Source organism: Anomaloglossus baeobatrachus, chromosome 1, assembly GCF_048569485.1.
Source record: "Anomaloglossus baeobatrachus isolate aAnoBae1 chromosome 1, aAnoBae1.hap1, whole genome shotgun sequence".
Taxonomy (NCBI): Eukaryota; Metazoa; Chordata; class Amphibia; order Anura; family Aromobatidae; genus Anomaloglossus; species Anomaloglossus baeobatrachus.
The window spans coordinates 652,676,688-652,694,783 of record NC_134353.1 but is presented as its reverse complement, the minus strand read 5'-3'; the positions used below and the strand labels follow the sequence as shown (position 1 = coordinate 652,694,783).

The 18,096-nt window shown below is 45.0% G+C and overlaps 1 protein-coding gene across 2 annotated transcripts in view; it reads right to left on the bottom strand.

Annotated features, from left to right (window-relative positions):
- ARHGEF40 (Rho guanine nucleotide exchange factor 40) overlaps positions 1–18,096 on the bottom strand; it is a 224,019-nt gene that overhangs the window by 56,579 nt on the left and 149,344 nt on the right. For both annotated transcript variants that reach the window (XM_075319935.1, XM_075319934.1), the window contains exons 14-15: positions 3,135–3,348; positions 2,887–2,973 (exon numbers count right to left, since the gene is read on the bottom strand). In XM_075319935.1, coding sequence (XP_075176050.1) covers positions 2,887–2,973; positions 3,135–3,348 — 301 coding nt within the window. The remainder of the gene's footprint in view (positions 1–2,886; positions 2,974–3,134; positions 3,349–18,096) is intronic.

The window sequence follows — 18,096 nt, the reverse complement described above, 5'->3', positions numbered from 1 at the left end:
ATTACAAATGCATAAGATGCTAGGAGATAAAGTGCATGATGGAAGTATTTACCTCTTAATTGCTTGGACTGGTTGACTATTCACAGGAAAAGCTTCGGTGGGAGAAGGGGGTTATAATACAACATGCACAAGATTAAAAGTTAAAGCGTAGTTCCACTGTCAGAAGAACATTAATACATTGCAGGACACTGTATAAGTGTAGACCGCAGCACAGACTTCAGGTGAGCCATGTTAAGAGTTATTAGCAAAGAAAATCGATTTGGAAAATCGATTATATTACAGCGTCCTGCACTATAATAGTTTTCTTGTAAACGGCAGGAAAGCGTTTACCTTCTATTCTATTCCTTATTAGATATCTTAAAGAAACATTATTGAAATGGTTGCTCAAGAGAATGACATTATTGACCGATCCTCAGAATTCATTTTGTTTTCATTTGAAAAATTAAACAAAGGGGTAGAATTGCATAAGATTAGGAAATGAAACTATAAAGAGAAGAAAAGGGCAGGGCACACCATAATGCAAAAATCCTTAATAAAGGGGAGATGGTGAGGGGTGATAGAGCATATGGTGGTATTCTCCCCTTGGAGAATTGTGCAAATACCAGGCCAAACCCTGCTTCAAAGCCAGAGATAGAATGACTCGGCTGCAGCTGCCCCGGATGATGATCCGGTGAAAGAACCATCATATCTATCAGATATTTGAAAAATGTAAATAAAAAAGGGTAGAAATGCTGTGAGTATGACAGACAGGCAGGTAATATCTATTTAAAAAGTCAGCAAATGAATATAGGGCTATAAGTTTCAATATTTGGCCCGAAGAATACAATCTGAAACGCATAGCCCTGTGTTAATTTAATTAATTCTTATGCAGATATTACCTGCCTGTCTGGCATACTCAGCAGTGCGATTAATTGCCCCCATTCTTTGTTTTAATTTTATACTATTTATAAGGTAATGAAAGACCTTACTCGCATTCGTTCCAGCACCACATGACTAATGAAACCTGTGATTGGCTGCAGTGGTCACTTGAGGTGTCTCTGCTGAAGAAGTGTTCTTTGTTTACTGAAATGCAGCACAGTCCCTGATAACCCACATGTCAGCTGCAGACAATCCTTGGTATCAGTGGCACATAGGGGCCAGTAATTGTCTGCACCGGTCCTGTGAGTAGTCAGTGATGTTATTGCTGTGAGACTAGAGGGCATCACGGGGGTCGGAGCAGTTTACACAGTGCAGATTTATAAAGTTTGTAATAGTCATTGGACACCATTTAGGGCCTAGGGCTAAGGACACACGGCTAATAACATGGAGCGAGTGGAATGCGATATAAAAAAAAAAAAAATCGCATTCCACTCGGACCAATGTTACTCTATGGGGCAGCTCCCATGTGCGATTTTTTTTTCTCAGCCCTAATCGAACCGAGAAAACAATCGCAGCATGCTGCTGGTGGAATCAGATTTGTTTTCTCTCACACCCATACAAGTCTAAAGGCCACTTTACATGCAGCAACATCGCTAGCAATGTCGCTGTCGATCGCACCCGCCCCCGTCGTTTGTGCGTCACGGGCAAATCGCTGCCCGGGGCGCACAATATCGCTAGGCCCCGTCACACGGACTTACCTTCCTAACGACGTCGCTGTGGGCGGCGAACAGCCTCTTTTCTAAGGGGGCGGTTCGTGCGGCGTCACACAGCAGGCGTCCAATAGAAGCGGAGGGGCGGAGAGCAGCTGCATGAAAGACACGCCCACCTCATTGCCGGAGGACGCAGGTACGGTGCTGTTCGTCGTTCCTGGGGTGTCACACGTAGCGATGTGTGCTGCCTCAGGAACGACAAACAACCTGTGTCCAAAAGCAGCAACGATATTTGGGATTAGAACAACGTGTCAACGATCAACGAATAGGTATTTTTGATCGTTAGCGGTCGCTCGTATGTGTCACACGCAACAACGTCACTAACGAGGCCAGATGTGCGTCACGAATTCCGTGACTCCAACGACATCTCGTTAGCGATGTTGTTGCGTGTAAAGCGACCTTAAGGGTGCGAGAGAACCATCACATTGCACTCGCATTACAGTGGAGTGCAGTGCGATATACGTAGCAGCTGCTAATGGAGGAAATAGGGAGATTACTCCCTCCCTCTCCTCTGCAGCGCCCGCCCTCTCTTCCGCGGCTATGTTTCAATCGCAGGATCGCATCACAGTGGCATGACACTCGGCTTAACCTTCGTCAGGCTGCATAATTTTACAACGTTAACAGCGACCACTTATCTCGGAAGGGGGTGGAGATATTTTATTGAAATTTGGCCAATATATTCTGGACCAAAATTGCAGAGATGTCACGAAATTTCAGCCCTCTACGGCTTTTGGGAAAAAAAATGTATTGCAATTTTAAAACGGAATAGTTACAATTGTACCTACTCAGCCGGACGAAGGTTAAACTCGTGTGGCCCCAGCTTAACTGGTATAGTCTTGTTGTATATAAGTTGGTGTAAAAAAAGACTACTATTACTGCTAGACTACTAAAGACCACTATTATGAGCAGAAACTTCAGTGATCCAACTAAATATGAATAAAAATGGAAATTAAAACATAGAATCCAATTACTGTAAATGTGAACATTTTTCAAGTTGATGCACATAGGTAATATTTATTAGATTAGTTACTGCAGTGCTTACAGTGAAAGAACGTATAAAGTTTCCTCAAAAATATTTCCATGGATTTAGCACCTTTCCAGTAAAATAGTGTTACCATTTCAAACACGGGTCTAAAATGCTGATTCAGAGTGAAGAGGTCAGAAAACCTTCCAACACTAACATCAGTTAATTTTACAAGATGTAGTGAAAGGATGGATAACATACTTAATCCCGGTCTTAAGTTTCCTCATCACTCACCTTTAAACTCCCACTGGGAGATGGAAGGAACAGCTCTACCTTCTGTTTGTTTTTCACATATAGAGAGTAAAGACGTAACTGATCTGCCTAAAAGATAAATGAATATGTGAGACTTGAGGTATAACTAATAAGAAACAGCTCATAACGGGTGAATAGAGTTATGTAATATAGACAATGATAGCTGAATTGTGTAACTCGGCGAGCAGCTGCCGGGAAGAAATAGACAGGTCAATAGGGCTTGGACTCACATGCTGCAGGAAGCAGTAAGAGACAGTCATGGGATGAGACACACAATTCTGCAGGTCTCTCAGGAAATGAGTGTGGAAATTAAGAAGCTGCTCCAAGCTCCCTCTGAGTGCTAGACCTGCCGGACATGACCCTCTAACTTCCAGAGACCGTCGCAGAGACTGAATGTAACTTCTCTCGGAGCACAGGAGATCTAATAGTAAGCGCTGAGGTGACCTAAAGTGAAAAATGGAAAGGAAAGTTTCAAAAATGGCAAATCTACATATTGTGTAAAATGGCAAATATCTGTGCCAATAGATCATGGTCAAACCTAGAAAATATTAGTATAACATGGTGTATCTCATCAATATATAACAGAATAGGAAACGCAAGGTACCGTACTTAGCCAAATCCTGACACCAGACAATCACCTACTGGGGAATATTGTGCAGACTACTGAACACGCCATATTCAACTGAAAAAAAGGAGTGGAAATCCACCCTGAAATCTGCACAAGGCCACAGTTGTTTGTGAGATGAGCAGACATTTGTGAATATAGCAGCCTAGTTCCACAGTGGAAACACAACACTGGAATTTTTCATTATGGAATAAAAACATGCAGATCTTCCAGCAATGGCTGCCTGCCAACATACAGTTCATGGGGATCTCTAGAACTTCCTGTGTATTTTCTCAATGACTGTTACAAGGAAAGAGCTGTAGAAATAATATACGGTAATCTCATTTTTAGTACTACTCCGTATATATGAGAGGCATGTGAAAAGGAGCACAAATGATAGAATATGACTGGCTGCTTACACTTATAGCACTATTCAATATTCTGAGAAATTAGCCCTTGTGGTCCCGATCCACAGCCTCTCTTAGTACAATTAAAATATCTGATCATATGACTAGATCTTCACACACTTGGCCAATTAGTGTTATCTCAAAATGTATCTATACCAGGGCTGGGCAAAGTGCAGCTCATGGGCCACATTCAGCCCTCTGGCTGCTCCATGGACCGACACAACCGAAGGGCTGAAAACAGTGGACTGTGGGCCCCTATATAGGAGATCATGTGGGGGCTCATGCTGTATATAGGAGGCTATGTGGAGCAAAAATAGTATTTAAAAGGCTATGTGGAGGCTCATATTGTATATATGTGGTCATGTGGGGCTCTCAATGTATATACCGTAGGTGGCAATATGGGGCTCATAATGTATAAAGTGGGGGGTCATAATGAATATAAGAAGCTATGTGGGGCTGTATTTAGGAAGCTGTGTGAGGGCGCATGCTGTATTTAGGAGTCTATCTGCAGGCTCATGCTGTATTTAGGAGACTGTGGGGGCTCAAACTGTAGATAGCAGGGGCTATGTGGGAGCTCATACTGTATATAGTGGGGGCTATGTGGGAGCTCATCCTGTATATAGTGGGGGCTATGTGGGAGCTCATACTGTATATAGTGGGGGCTATGTGGGAGCTCATACTGTATATAGTGGGGGCTATGTGGGAGCTCATACTGTATATAGTGGGGGCTATGTGGGAGCTCATACTGTATATAGTGGGGGCTATGTGGGAGCTCATACTGTATATAGTGGGGGCTATGTGGGAGCTCATACTGTATATAGTGGGGGCTATGTGGGAGCTCAATGTATTTAGTGGGGGCTATGTGGGGGCTCATACTGTATAAAGTGGGGGGTCATAATGAATATAAGAAGCTATGTGGGGCTGTATTTAGGAAGCTGTGTGGGGGCGCATGCTGTATTTAGGAGTCCATCTGCAGGCTCATGCTGTATTTAGGAGACTGTGGGGGCTCAAACTGTAGATAGCGGGGGCTATGTGGGAGCTCATACTGTATATAGTGGGGGCTATGTGGGAGCTCATACTGTATATAGTGGGGGCTATGTGGGAGCTCATAATGTATATAGTGGGGGCTATGTGGGGGCTCATACTGTATATAGAAGGGCTATATGGGGGCTCTCATTGTACACAGAAGGGCAATGTGGGGGCTCACACTGTATATAGAAGGGTTATGTGGGAGGGTCACATTGTATATGGAGAGGCTATGTGTGGCTCATAATGTATATAGGAGGCTACATGGATCTTATAATGTATTTAGGAGGCTATGTGGGACTCATACTGTATATAAGAGGCTATGTCAGGCTCAAAATGTATTTAGAAAGATATGTGAGGGCTCATGCTGGATTTAGGAGGCTATGTGCAGACTTATACTCTATGGATGAGACTGGTGGGGCTCATATTGAATATAGGGGGCCACGTGGGGGCCCATACTGTATATAGAAGCGCTATGTGGGGGTTCAATCTGTTTATGGAAGGTCTATATGGGGGCTTACACTGCATATAGAAGGACTATGTGGGGGCTGCTATTGTATATAGAAGGGCTATATGAGGGCTCATACTACATATAAGAGGATATGTGAGGCTCAAAATATATTTAGGAAGCTACATGAGGGTTCATGCTGTATTTAACAGGCTATGTACAAGCTCATACTGTATATAGTGTGGGCTATATGGCAACCGATACTATATATAGATACGATATATAGAGGGGCTATGTTGGGGTTCCCACTGTATATAGAAGGGTTAGGTGGGGGTGGTCTCATCGGAAGAATAGAAGGAACAAGGCGAAGAGGAAGACCAGCAACAAGATCGATCTTGCTACAGAGCTCTCTCTGTCTGTACTTGCAAGAAAGAGACCTTCCAACCAATACTAGCAGCGCTGGAAAGAGTCAGTGAGGGGGGTGTTGGACAAGTCTCGAATTCTGCTATGGTACCTGGGCAGAACCTCAAAGAATATTAATTGAAGGTTCCCATTACTACCACAATTATGCTACATACTGCAATGTTACAGTAGTACAGTATTTAGCACAAAAATACTAAAAAAAGGTAAAAGGAAAAAAGTTTTAAATAAAAAAAACCTAGAAAACTTTAAATCACCCATTCATTTTAAAATGCATTGTAATTTATATGTGTTGGTTGTGATTGTAATGGTCAGTCCTTTTGGACTTTTTATGCTATTGTTCTAATAAAGTGTATATGTTTTCTTGACCTTATAACTCCTTGTCCTCCTGGTGTAAAAGTTTAAATCAGCCCACATGACCCTTTTCAGTTACATTTTTTTTAGATAAAATAAAAAAAACACATTTGGTACAGTCATATTTTTCATATGTGGCATGTTTCACTGTATGTGGTAATAACACGGGAATATTCTTTCCAATCCCAATGATTCGGAGACTGTTTTTTTTTTTAATGACACATTGTATTTTATGTTAGGCCAATATGATTTAAGTTTATTTATGAAAACATACAATTTTCCAAAATGTATTAACTATGGTTAATAAGTAACATTTACCACGTCTACTTTATTTAAGCATTATTTTTCAAACGTCTTAATTGCGAAAAGAAAAAAAATGTTCAAAAAATTATTTTTTGAGAGACTACTTTACTTTGAAAGTGATAAAGTGAACGGCTTAAAAGATATAAAAATATACAGAGATTTTCTCACAAATATGTTGCTTTAGCCTCAAATTCCCAAAGGGTAATGGGAGAAAATTGACACCAGAATAAGATACACAATTCCATGGCAATACCCCACATTTGGTCAGAAACTACTGTTTGGCTACACAACAAGGACTGGATGAGAAGGGGTGCGTTTTGATTTTTGCTGAGCAGTTTTGTAAAGAATGGTTTTTTTTTTAAGAAGTTTTTTTTATCCATGATTGAAGTTGAGCACCACAGTTTGGAAACTCCTGGAAGACTTTGTATGTGGTTTAATAGTGACGGTCATTATCCTTTGAGATCGTTGCTAATAAAAGTGTGGGCTAATTTAATTTAAAAAGAACATAAATATTTATATTCAAATTATATGCTGATATAGGCATCTCTTTTACCAGCATAGCTGTATAGTACTATATGGAGAGAAGGTATGTGAATGTGCACCAGTGACTATGTAAGGGGAATATATGAAAAGCAGAAACTGCTGTGTGAATACTGACATGAAAAATCCAACAGCTATATGTAAGAGTGAAAGTATGAAAAATGGAATCTGCATTACTGCCATGAACATATGAATAAAGAGAAATTTAGCTATTGAATTGATCAATGCAACAGAGCCCCAACACTACGCCAAAGTATTTATCTACGTTGGGGTCCCTAGCTTGTGTGTGTCCTCTCATGCAGTTAAAAAACTTACCGCGTATGGGAAGCTGAGACCCAGGCTATTTATGCGTATAATGTGGACTGGCAATAGGTTTGTGTGGGGCCGGGTTCACAAACGAAAGACTACAAATCAATCAAGAAATAATGTCTGGAACACCATTCTGAGTCTAAACTAGGTTTTTGCACCCAGTTCAGACTCAGAATGGTGTTCCAGACGTTATTTCTTGATTGATTTGTAGTCTTTCGTTTGTGAACCCGGCCCCACTCACACCTATTGCCAATCCATATCATACGCATAAATAGCCTGGGTCTCAGCTTCCCAAACACGGTAAGTTTTTTAACTGCATGAGAGGACACACACTAGCTAGGGACCCCAACGTAGAGAAATACTTTGGCGTAGTGTTGGGGCTCTGTTGCATTGATCAATTCAATACCTAAATTTCTCTTTATTCATATGTTCATGGCAGTAATGCAGATTCCATTTTTCATACTTTCACTCTTACATATAGCTATTGTATTTTTCATGTCAGTATTCACACAGCAGTTTCTGCTTTTCATATATTCCCCTTACATAGTCACTGGTGTGCATACCTTCACTCCATATAGTGTAGATTTTTTAGGTTTTTGCACCCAGTTCAGACTCAGAATGGTGTTACAGACGTTATTTCTTGATTGATAGCTGTATAGTGCAACCACATGGGCACATGTGGTATGAGCTCAGCCTAGGTATTCCTCATTTATATATTGCACAGCGTGAATATCTGTCTGCCAAGGCCATCTATTATATCAACCTTTTATCTACCCTGCTTTTCACACTATGTGCATTACATTGCAATATTCCTTGCCATCATCTCATATATTGTGTGTTAAAGATTACTATCACGTCAAAAACTGCTGTTTAACTCTAATATACAATATAAAAGGCTGCTTATTATCAAACTGAATGAATGATACATGATACTGTATAAATGTGTGACAATGAAATTAACCTATCCTATCTTTCTCTCTTTTTGTATCACAGTCCAATACTAACAAAGCAGAACTACACATTATATAAGCAAAACTTTTTATGTCAAACAAGCAGAACCCACATGTAAAGGGGTGAAACATATTTTGATCCACAAATTTGCGGAATACTGCATTAAAAATTGTGAATAGCAGATTTGCGTTGAGCTTATTAGTGGCATTTTGGGGTACAGAACATTTTGGATCAGTTGACAAGTATCCGATGCTCTACGCTGAGCACTATCTGGGTTTCCATCTAAATATCTGAAACACGTGATTCAGATGATTCACCAATGAGGCAGGCGGAGTTAGTCCAGACTCCATTTGGTCTTTGTTTACTGGTGTCTGTCTTTTCAGAGGTGAACAAACCTGTGGCCGACCACAATTTTGTGCACACCAAGAAAAACACCTAAGGCTGGAAACACATCTATGCGAGTAAAATCGGTCCGACTGGGCTGAAAAAAAACTCGGCTGATTTTAGTTCACGCTAGGTCCGAGTGCAACGCAAGTGCGATGCTTTTTCTGAATAAATTAATGATTTTACTAGCGTGTGTAATGCGTGTGTAATGCGTATTTTTTACTATGTCATCTGCCATTCAGCTCTGCTACATGGCCGCTGACAGCAGACACAGACAGCCATGTAGCAGAGCTGAATGGCAGATGACAGCAGACACAGACAGAGCCGCACGATCAGAATGAACTCAGGTGAACTTCACTGTCATGCTGCGGCTCTGTCTGTGCCGCATCCTGATTAGCGGTCACCTGTGAAGGGCTCACCGGTGACCGCTAATCCCCTGAGTGACTGAAGTTAGCAGCCCTCTCTCATACTCACCGATCCCCGGCGCTGCACGGCGTTCACACTGCTCCGGCGGCTTTTACTATTTTGAAAAAGCCGGCCGCTCATTAAACAATCTCGTATTCCCTGCTTTCCCCGCCCACAGGCGCCTATGAATGGTTGCAGTGAGACACGCCCCCACGCTGAGTGACAGGTGTCTCACTGCACCCAATCACAGTAGCCGGTGGGCGTGTCTATACTGTGCAGTGAAATATATAATTAAATAATTTAAAAAAACGGCGTGCGGTCCCCCAATTTTAATACCAGCCAGATAAAGCCATACGGCTGAAGGCTGGTATTCTCAGGATGGGGAGCTCCACGTTATGGGGAGCCCCCCAGCCTAACAATATCAGTCAGCAGCCGCCCAGAATTGCCGCATACATTAGATGCGACAGTTCTGGGACTGTACCCGGCTCTTTCCGATTTGCCCTGGTGCGTTGGCAAATCGGGGTAATAAGGAGTTAATGGCAGCCCATAGCTGACACTAAATCCTAGATTAATCATGTCAGGCGTCTCCCCGAGATACCTTCCATGAGTTTGAATTCCATGAGGGAATTTGTTAGTGTTTTTAATTTCTAATAAATGATTTTTTCAGGTGTGTTTATTTACTGTAACTTACAGATTAATCATGGAAGGTATCTCGGGGAGACGCCTGACATGATTAATCTAGGATTTAGTGGCAGCTATGGGCTGCCATTAACTCCTTATTACCCCGATTTGCCAACGCACCAGGGCAAATCGGGAAGAGCCGGGTACAGTCCCAGAACTGTCGCATCTAATGTATGCGGCAATTCTGGGCGGCTGCTGACTGATATTGTTAGGCTGGGGGGCTCCCCATAACGTGGAGCTCCCCATCCTGAGAATACCAGCCTTCAGCCGTATGGCTTTATCTGGCTGGTATTAAAATTGTGGGGACAGCACGCCATTTTTTAAAATTATTTAATTATATATTTCACTGCACAGTATAGACACGCCCACCGGCTGCTGTGATTGGGTGCAGTGAGACACCTGTCACTCAGTGTGGGGGCGTGTCTCACTGCAACCAATCATAGGCGCCTGTGGGCGGGGAAAGCAGGGAATACGAGATTGCGGACGGCTTTTTCAAAATAGTAAAAGCCGCCGGAGCAGTGTGAATGCCGTGCAGCGCCATGCCGGGGATTGGGGAACGGTGAGTATGAGAGAGGAGGGGAAAATGACCGACAGACTGTGAGAGAGGGACAGAGATAGTGACGGACCGACAGAGAGAGAATAGAGACCGAGAGGGAGAGACTGACTGACAGAGAATAGTGATTGACAGACATTGTGAGACATCACTCGTTTCCAGTGTTTTAGGAAACATGCGAGAAATGTATTTAGAAAATCGCAAGTTACTAGGATGGTGTGAGTGCCGTCCCGTGAAATCCGATTATTTACACACTCCCATAGACTTGCATTGGAGAGACTCGCAGTAGAAACTCGCAAAAAAAAGCAGCATGCTGCGATTTTTTTCTCAGTCCGATTTGGACTGAGAAAAAAAATCGCAAATGCGAGCTGAATCATTGACTAACATGTGTCCGATTCCAATGCGAGTTTTTCTCGCATTGCTCTACTGCGAGAAACTCGCAAGTGAGAAGCAGCCCTAAAAGAGGGACACAGCTGGATCATAGGCCAGACTGAGTCCAAAGTGACTCCCTCTGCCTCATTATAGGGAATTTTCCATAAAGGGGTCCTGTCTGAATTACATTATGCAGAGATTTACATGGAAACGCCGATGTACCTGCTCAGCTTAGAGGAGCGCAGGATATATCGGGGCTGAGCCTAAAGGCAGCTTTACACGCTGCAACATCGCTCAAGTGATCTTGTTGGGGTCACGGAATTTGTGATGCACATCCGGTTGCTTTAGTGATGTCTTTGCGTGTGACACCTATGAGCGATTTTGAATCGTCGCAAAAACGGTCAAAATCGCTCATCGGTGACATGCCCCCCTATTCTCGATTATCACTGCTGCTCGGTGTACGAAGTAGTTCGTCGCTCCTGTGGCAGCACACATCGCTATGTGTGACGATGCAGGAACGAGGAACCTCACCTTACCTGCTGCCGCCCGCAATGCGGAAGGAAGGAGGTGGGCTGGATGTTACGTCCCGCTTATCTCCGCCCGTCCGCTTCTATTGGGCGGCGGTTCAGTGACGCTGCTGTGATGTCGCTGTGACACTGAATGATCTGCCCCCTTAGAAAGGAGGCAGTTCGCCGGTCACAGCGACGTCGCTGCCGTAGCGATAATGTTCGCTATGGCAGCGATCACACGATATCACATGTACGATGGGGGCTGGTGCTTTAGCGCTCGACATCGCTAGCAATTGCTAGCGATGTCGTAGCGTGTAAAGCGGCCTTTATTGTGATCTTTGAGAGGAAGAATGAATTAGTCAACAGCAGGTGAAGAAAGACGTTTTTGGAGATACCATTTACATTTACACTCGTCTTATTGTTTGTATTTTATTTCACTTTTTGTTTGGTAGTGTTATGAAACAGCATAGTTTTATGCTAGTTTTTTTTATTTTATTTTTTTATGGTGTTCACTGAAGGGTTTATATAGTGTGACAATTTTATAGATCAGTTTTTTATTTTTGTTTTTCCATAAATATACAGTACGTATTTTGGTATAATGTATATTTTTTTTCTTTTTTTGTGATTTTTAAAAAAATGCTTTTACAATTTTTTTTAAACTTTTTTTTTTTTTTTTAGATTTTCTTAGTCTCTTGATGGGACTTCAACTTTCATTACTTTAATCGCTGTAATAATGCATTTCCATGCACCAGTATGGCAATACACCTGTCAGTGATGCAGTGACAGAAACCTTTTAGACCATGCTCCTGGCATGGTATAACAGGCCTGCCGTAGCTGGCTGACCAAAAGGTCATCATTGCAACGATTAGGCCTTTTCAATGATGCCATGGGGGCACTGATTGGACTGGAGAGGGAGCTACCTGCCTCTCCCAACCTACTAAATGTTGCAATCAATATCGATCTCAGCTTTTAGAGGGCTAAACAGCCTGGGGAAGTGCTGGCACAGCTCCTGCCTGTGAGATCTAAGGCTCGGCTGTCACGTAAGTTGAGCTCCCAGCAGCAATCACGCATACACAACTCCTGTGCACACAAGATCACCAAGATGTACCAGTACGTCCCAGATTGGGAAGTCACTGGAAAGTAGGATGTGCCCATAAGTCCAAAATCGGGAAGGGGTTAAAACGTAATTGTCATTTTAGTTTTTATTCCATAAATCAACAGAGCAAATGAAAATAAGCAACTTTGTAACATATCTTATCAAACAAATTAGCTTTTTTTCTCTAAAGGAATTGATCAGTCATTATTCTGAGGTAAAATTTGTAGTCAGTGAAGACTTTCCCATTACTGAGATAGGAGATTATTTACTGATGAGATTCTATGATGAGAGGAGGGAGGAGCTAGAGGCAGAGCTCCACCCTCCTCATCCCTCTTCTAGCTACAAAATATCTCATATCAGTTAGAACTGTGTATAGGGGAGCTATGAGCCAACTATACTGTGTGTATAAGGAAGCTTTGGGCTCATCAAACTGGGTGTAGCTAAGCCAGGAGCCCATCATGCTGTGTATAGGTAACATTATTAAATGTTAAGTGTACATTTAAAGGGGTGGTTCACCCATTTTTTTTATTTTCTGTATGAGTTATACTTACCTTTCTAGGCGTTTTCTCCTTTGGCTTCTGTTTCCAGTTCTGGCACTGAGCGGCGCTATCCTGCACGCTCAGTGCCTGTCACATGACCCCCTGGAGCTGTGGCCGCCAGCATCCTCTGACGTCCCGGCATTTCCGGGCTCTCAAACTGGACAGGTACGTCAGAGGAGGCTGGCACCACTCAGATTGAGTGACAGGGCTGTGGGCGGTGACTACCGCACATCACAACCCAGCATCAAGGGGAGGAGCCAGAGGACGTCACTGTGGAGCCGGCGTCCTGCAGATGGCGAGGCACGGGGCGCCAGTGTGCAGTACAGGGGAAGGGGGGGTTCTTCAGCTGAATTCCCCCCTGCACGTAAGTATCTGATCACACTCTCCACCCGCCCACTCTGCTGCGATGTCAGGAGAGCGGCCGGTGTCGGGCAGTGTGATCATCTGCTCCTCCCAGCAGCAAGACACTGACAGGCATGTCACCGCTGTGCTCTGCCATCTGTCCTGCTGCATGGGACCAACTGTCTGCACTCTGTCACCTGCACCACAAGTCACAGAGTGGAGACAGTTGGTGACAGAGCACCTCTGCCCCCCCCCCCGTTCTTTCCCCACTCTCTTCTCTCCCCCCACTCTTCTCCCCCTCTTCTCTGCCCCCCTCTTATCCCTCTCTCCTCTCCCCTCTCTTTTCCCTCGCTCTCTACCCCCCCTCGCTCTCTTCCCCCCCCTCGCTCTCTTTTCCTCCCCCACGCGCTCTCTTTTCCTCCCCCCCTCGCTCTCTTTGCCTCCCCCCCGCGCTCTCTTTTCCTCCCTCCGCGCTCTCTTTTCCTCCCCCCACGCTCTCTTTTCCTCCCCCACTCACTCTCTTTTCCTCCCCCCCTCTCTCTCCCCCCCTCTCTCTCCCCCCCTCTCTCTCCCTCCCTCGCTCTCTTCTCCCCTCTCTCTCTTCTCCCCCCTCTCTCTCCCCCCCTCTCTCTCCCCCCCTCTCTCTCCCCCCCTCTCTTCTCCCCCCTCTCTCTCTTCTCCCCCTCTCTCTCTTCTGCCCCCCCTCTCTCTCCTGCCCCCCCCTCTCTCTTCTCCCCTCTCTCTCTTCTCCCCTCTCTCTCTTCCCCCCCCTCTCTTCTCCCCCCCTCTCTCACTTCTCCCCCCCTCTCTCTCTTCTCCCCCCCCTCTCTCTCTTCTCCCCCCTCTCTCTCTTCTCCCCCCCTCTCTCTTCCCCCCCCTCTCTCTTCCCCCCTCTCTCTCTTCTCCCCTCTCTCTCTTCTCCCCCCCTCTCTCTCCCCCCCTCTCTCTTCTCCCCCCCTCTCTTCTCCCCCTCTCTCTCTTCTCCCCCCCTCTCTCTCTTCTCCCCCCCACTCACTCTTCTCCCCCCCCCGCTCGCTCTCTTCTCCCCCCCGGCTCGCTCTCTTCTCCCCCCCGCTCGCTCTCTTCTCCCCCCCGCTCGCTCTCTTCTCCCCCCCGCTCGCTCTCTTCTATCCCCCCCCGCTCGCTCTCTTCTCCTCCCCCCCGCTCGCTCTCTTTTCCTCCCCCCGCTCGCTCTTTTTCCTCGCTCTCTCCTGGCATGGTCAGTACAGAAATCTCTCCATCGTGGAGGGGTGAGAGGGAGTAATAAACATGGAGTCCCTACTGTGTCTGTGTATTTATTTCTAATAAAGTATTTTTCTCTGTGTGATGTCTTTTTTTTTTTTTTTTAAACCCTTTGTTGGAGATTCTTAATGGCCAGGTTAAACTTGGCCTGACATTAAGCATCTCGGGCTTTATACCAGCTGGTAAAACATAGCTGGTATTAACCCCTTATTACCCAGCGTGCCACCTGCCACCAGGGCCACTGGAAGAGTTGGATACAGCGCCTGAAGATGACGCTTCTATGAAAGCGCCATTTTCTGGGGCAGCTGTGGACTGCAATTCGCAGTGGGGGGCCCAGAAAGTTTGGGCACCCTGCACTGTGGATTCCAATCCCCAGCTGCCTAGTTGTACCTGGCTGGACTCAAAAATTTGGCGAAGCCCACATCATTTTTTTTTTTTTAATTATTTCATGAAATTCATGAAAAAAAAGGGCTTCTCTATATTTTTGGTTCCCAGCCGGGTACAACTAGGCAGCTGGGGGTTGGGGGCAGCCCGTAGCTGCCTGCTGTACCTGGCTAGCATACAAAAATATGGCGAAGCCCACGTCATTTTCTTAAAAACGTTTTCAGGGAAAAACCTTTATAAAAAAAAAATGCTTCCCTGCATTTCTATTGCCAGTGAAAGTAACACCAAGCAGCGGGGGCTAGCAGCCAGTAGCTGCTTTGGTTACCCTTAGCAATAGAAAATGCAGCGGGAGCCCACAAACAATGTGATTTTTTTGTTTTTTTTATTTTTAATGAATTTTTTTTAAAAAAAATCGGCATGGGCTTCGCCCATCGAGCACCAGAGCATTTTACTTCTCATTCATCCCAAGTAATCAGATGACTCCAGTGTCGGCCGATTACTTGTTCTGTGTCCCCCTGCATCCATCGCAGCGTGTACGGGCTGTGAGGTCAGCGGAGTGGAGACAGTGACATGCTGTGCTCTGACACATAGTGTGCTGCATGTCACTATCTTTCTCCACTCTGGTACTTGTTGTGCAGGTGACCGGATGCTACATGTCACTAACTGTCTCCACTATGGGACTTGTTGTGCAGGTGAGAGTGTATACAGTTGGTACTATGCAGCAGAAATCACAGAGTGGGGCAGTTATTGACATGTATCATCCGGTCACCTGCACAACAAGTCCCAGAGTGGAGACAGTGACATGCTCTGCTCTGACACATAGTGTGCTGCATGTCACTATCTGTCTCCACTCTGGGACTTGTTGTGCAGGTGACCGGATGATACATGTCAATAACTGCCCCACTCTGAGACTTGTTCAGGTGAGAGTGTATACAGTTGGAACAATGCAGCAGAAGTCACAGAGTGGAGCAAGTTAGTGACATGTATCATCCGGTCACCTGCACAACAAGTCCCAGAGTGGATACAGTGACATGCAGCACACTATGTGTCAGAGCAGAGCATGTCACCAACTTGCTCTGCTCTGTCACCTGCGGTGCTGCATGTCACGTTTTTGCCGCGATTTGGTGCGTTTTTTGCTGCGTTTTTGCTCACTGCGTTTTTAATCAGTGCACAATGCCATTAAAGATTGTTGATGAAAAAAAAAAAGGTCTGATGTCATTTCCTTATTCAAAATGTTCATTGTATGCAGGAGAGCAGACAGCAGCTGCAGAACTACAAGGCTCAGCATCCTCCATTCACTAGTGTATGCAGGAGAGCAGACAGCAGCTGCAGAACTACAAGGCTCAGCATCCTCCATTCACTAGTGTATGCAGGAGAGCAGACAGCAGCTGCAGAACTACAAGGCTCAGCATCCTCCATTCACTAGTGTATGCAGGAGAGCAGACAGCAGCTGCAGAACTACAAGGCTCAGCATCCTCCATTCACTAGTGTATGCAGGAGACCAGACAGCAGCTGCAGAACTACAAGGCTCAGCATCCTCCATCCAGGACTGTATGCAGTTTTTTACCCAAAAAGAAAAAAAAATGACATAGGCTTCGCCATATTTTTGTATGCTAGCCGGGTACAGCAGGCAGGTACGGGCTGCCCCCAACCCCCAGCTGCCTATTTGTACCCGGCTGGGAACCAAAAATATAGAGAAGCCCTTTTTTTTTTAATTATTTCATGAATTTCATGAACTAATTTTAAAAAAAAATGACGTAAGCTTCGCCTAATTTTGGTGTCCAGCCGGGTACAACTAGGCAGCTGGGGATTGGAATCCACAGTGAAGGGTGCCCAAGCTTTCTGGGCACCCCCACTGCAAATTGCAGTCCGCAGCCACCCCAGAAAATGGCGCTTTCATAGAAGCGCCATCTTCTGGCGCTGTATCCAACTCTTCCAGCTGCCCTGATGCCGGGTGGCTAGCTGGGTAATAATGGAGTTAGGGCTAGCTGTATATTATCAGCTAGCCCTAAGCCCGAAATTCATGGTGTCACGCCAATATTAGACATGGCCACCATGAATTTCTAGTAATGATAAAAAAAAACCCACAACAACCAGAAAAATATTTTTATTAGAAATAAAACACAACACAATTAGTGACTCCATCTTTATTGAAAGAACCCCCCCTCCGCAGTAATCCTGGGTCAGCGTCCCTCGCCGTCCAATCCGGATCCAATATCATCTGATCGGTTTGCTGGAAGGCAAAGCGATCAGATGATGTGTCAGGTTAAACTACGTGAATCACATCATACATCAGCTGATTGTATAAAAGCCGATTATACAATCAGCTGATGCATCAGTAGAAAAAAAAAAAAAAAACTCACTTATGTGCTGATTACCGTCAGCTCCTGCAGCGGAGTCTGATCCCGGCCCATCACTGCATGAGCTGCCGGTAATCAGCTGATGAAGTCCCCTGACGGCAGGATCAGCTGATAGCCGGCCGGGCGCGAAAAAGCCGGCGACACCACGAGAATCGATCAGCTGATGCGTCAGGTGACTGCATCAGGTGATCCACCGCCAGGTCCTGCAAGCTTCGTACGTGCCCCGGGGAGACTGCACACAGCCGAAGCGGCGGTACCGAGACAGGGGCTGGAAGCAGGCATGGCACCGGGACCCTGCAGACAGGTGAGTATGACATACACACACACATACACACTCACACACACACTGTATATACGCACACACACTGTATATACGAACACACACTGTATATACACACACACACTGTATATACACACACACTGTATATACGCGCACACAAACACATACACTGTATATACGCGCACACACACTTTCTTCCCCTGGCTGTGCAGAGCTGCTGTCTCTGTGTGATTGCTCTCAGTGCACATCCACTGGGAAGAGACAGGGAGGAGGGTTTGGTCGGAGAGCAGAGTGGGTGTATTAGACACAATGGGTGTGTTAGATAAGCTAGACACCGCCCTAGAGCCACAAAGAGTTCTGGGACTTGTAGGAACTGAACACAGGAAGTCAGAGGTATATTAACCCCATCAGAGCTGGAGCCAGCAATGAGCATGTACTGCTAGTGCACAATAAAAGGTAATTTTGCTGAAAAAACATAATAGATGTGTTGAGGGGCACATATTAGCAAGATTTATCAGAAAAAAAAAAATCAGTTTTGGTAACTGGACAACTTCTTTAAGAAGCATTATTGTTATAGCGACCGTCAAATGTGCACATAGAGCACTGTTACTTTTTAGGTGCAAAATATGGACACGGTTTTCTAGGACCCTTGCACAAGACAATAATATTTCACAATCATCTTG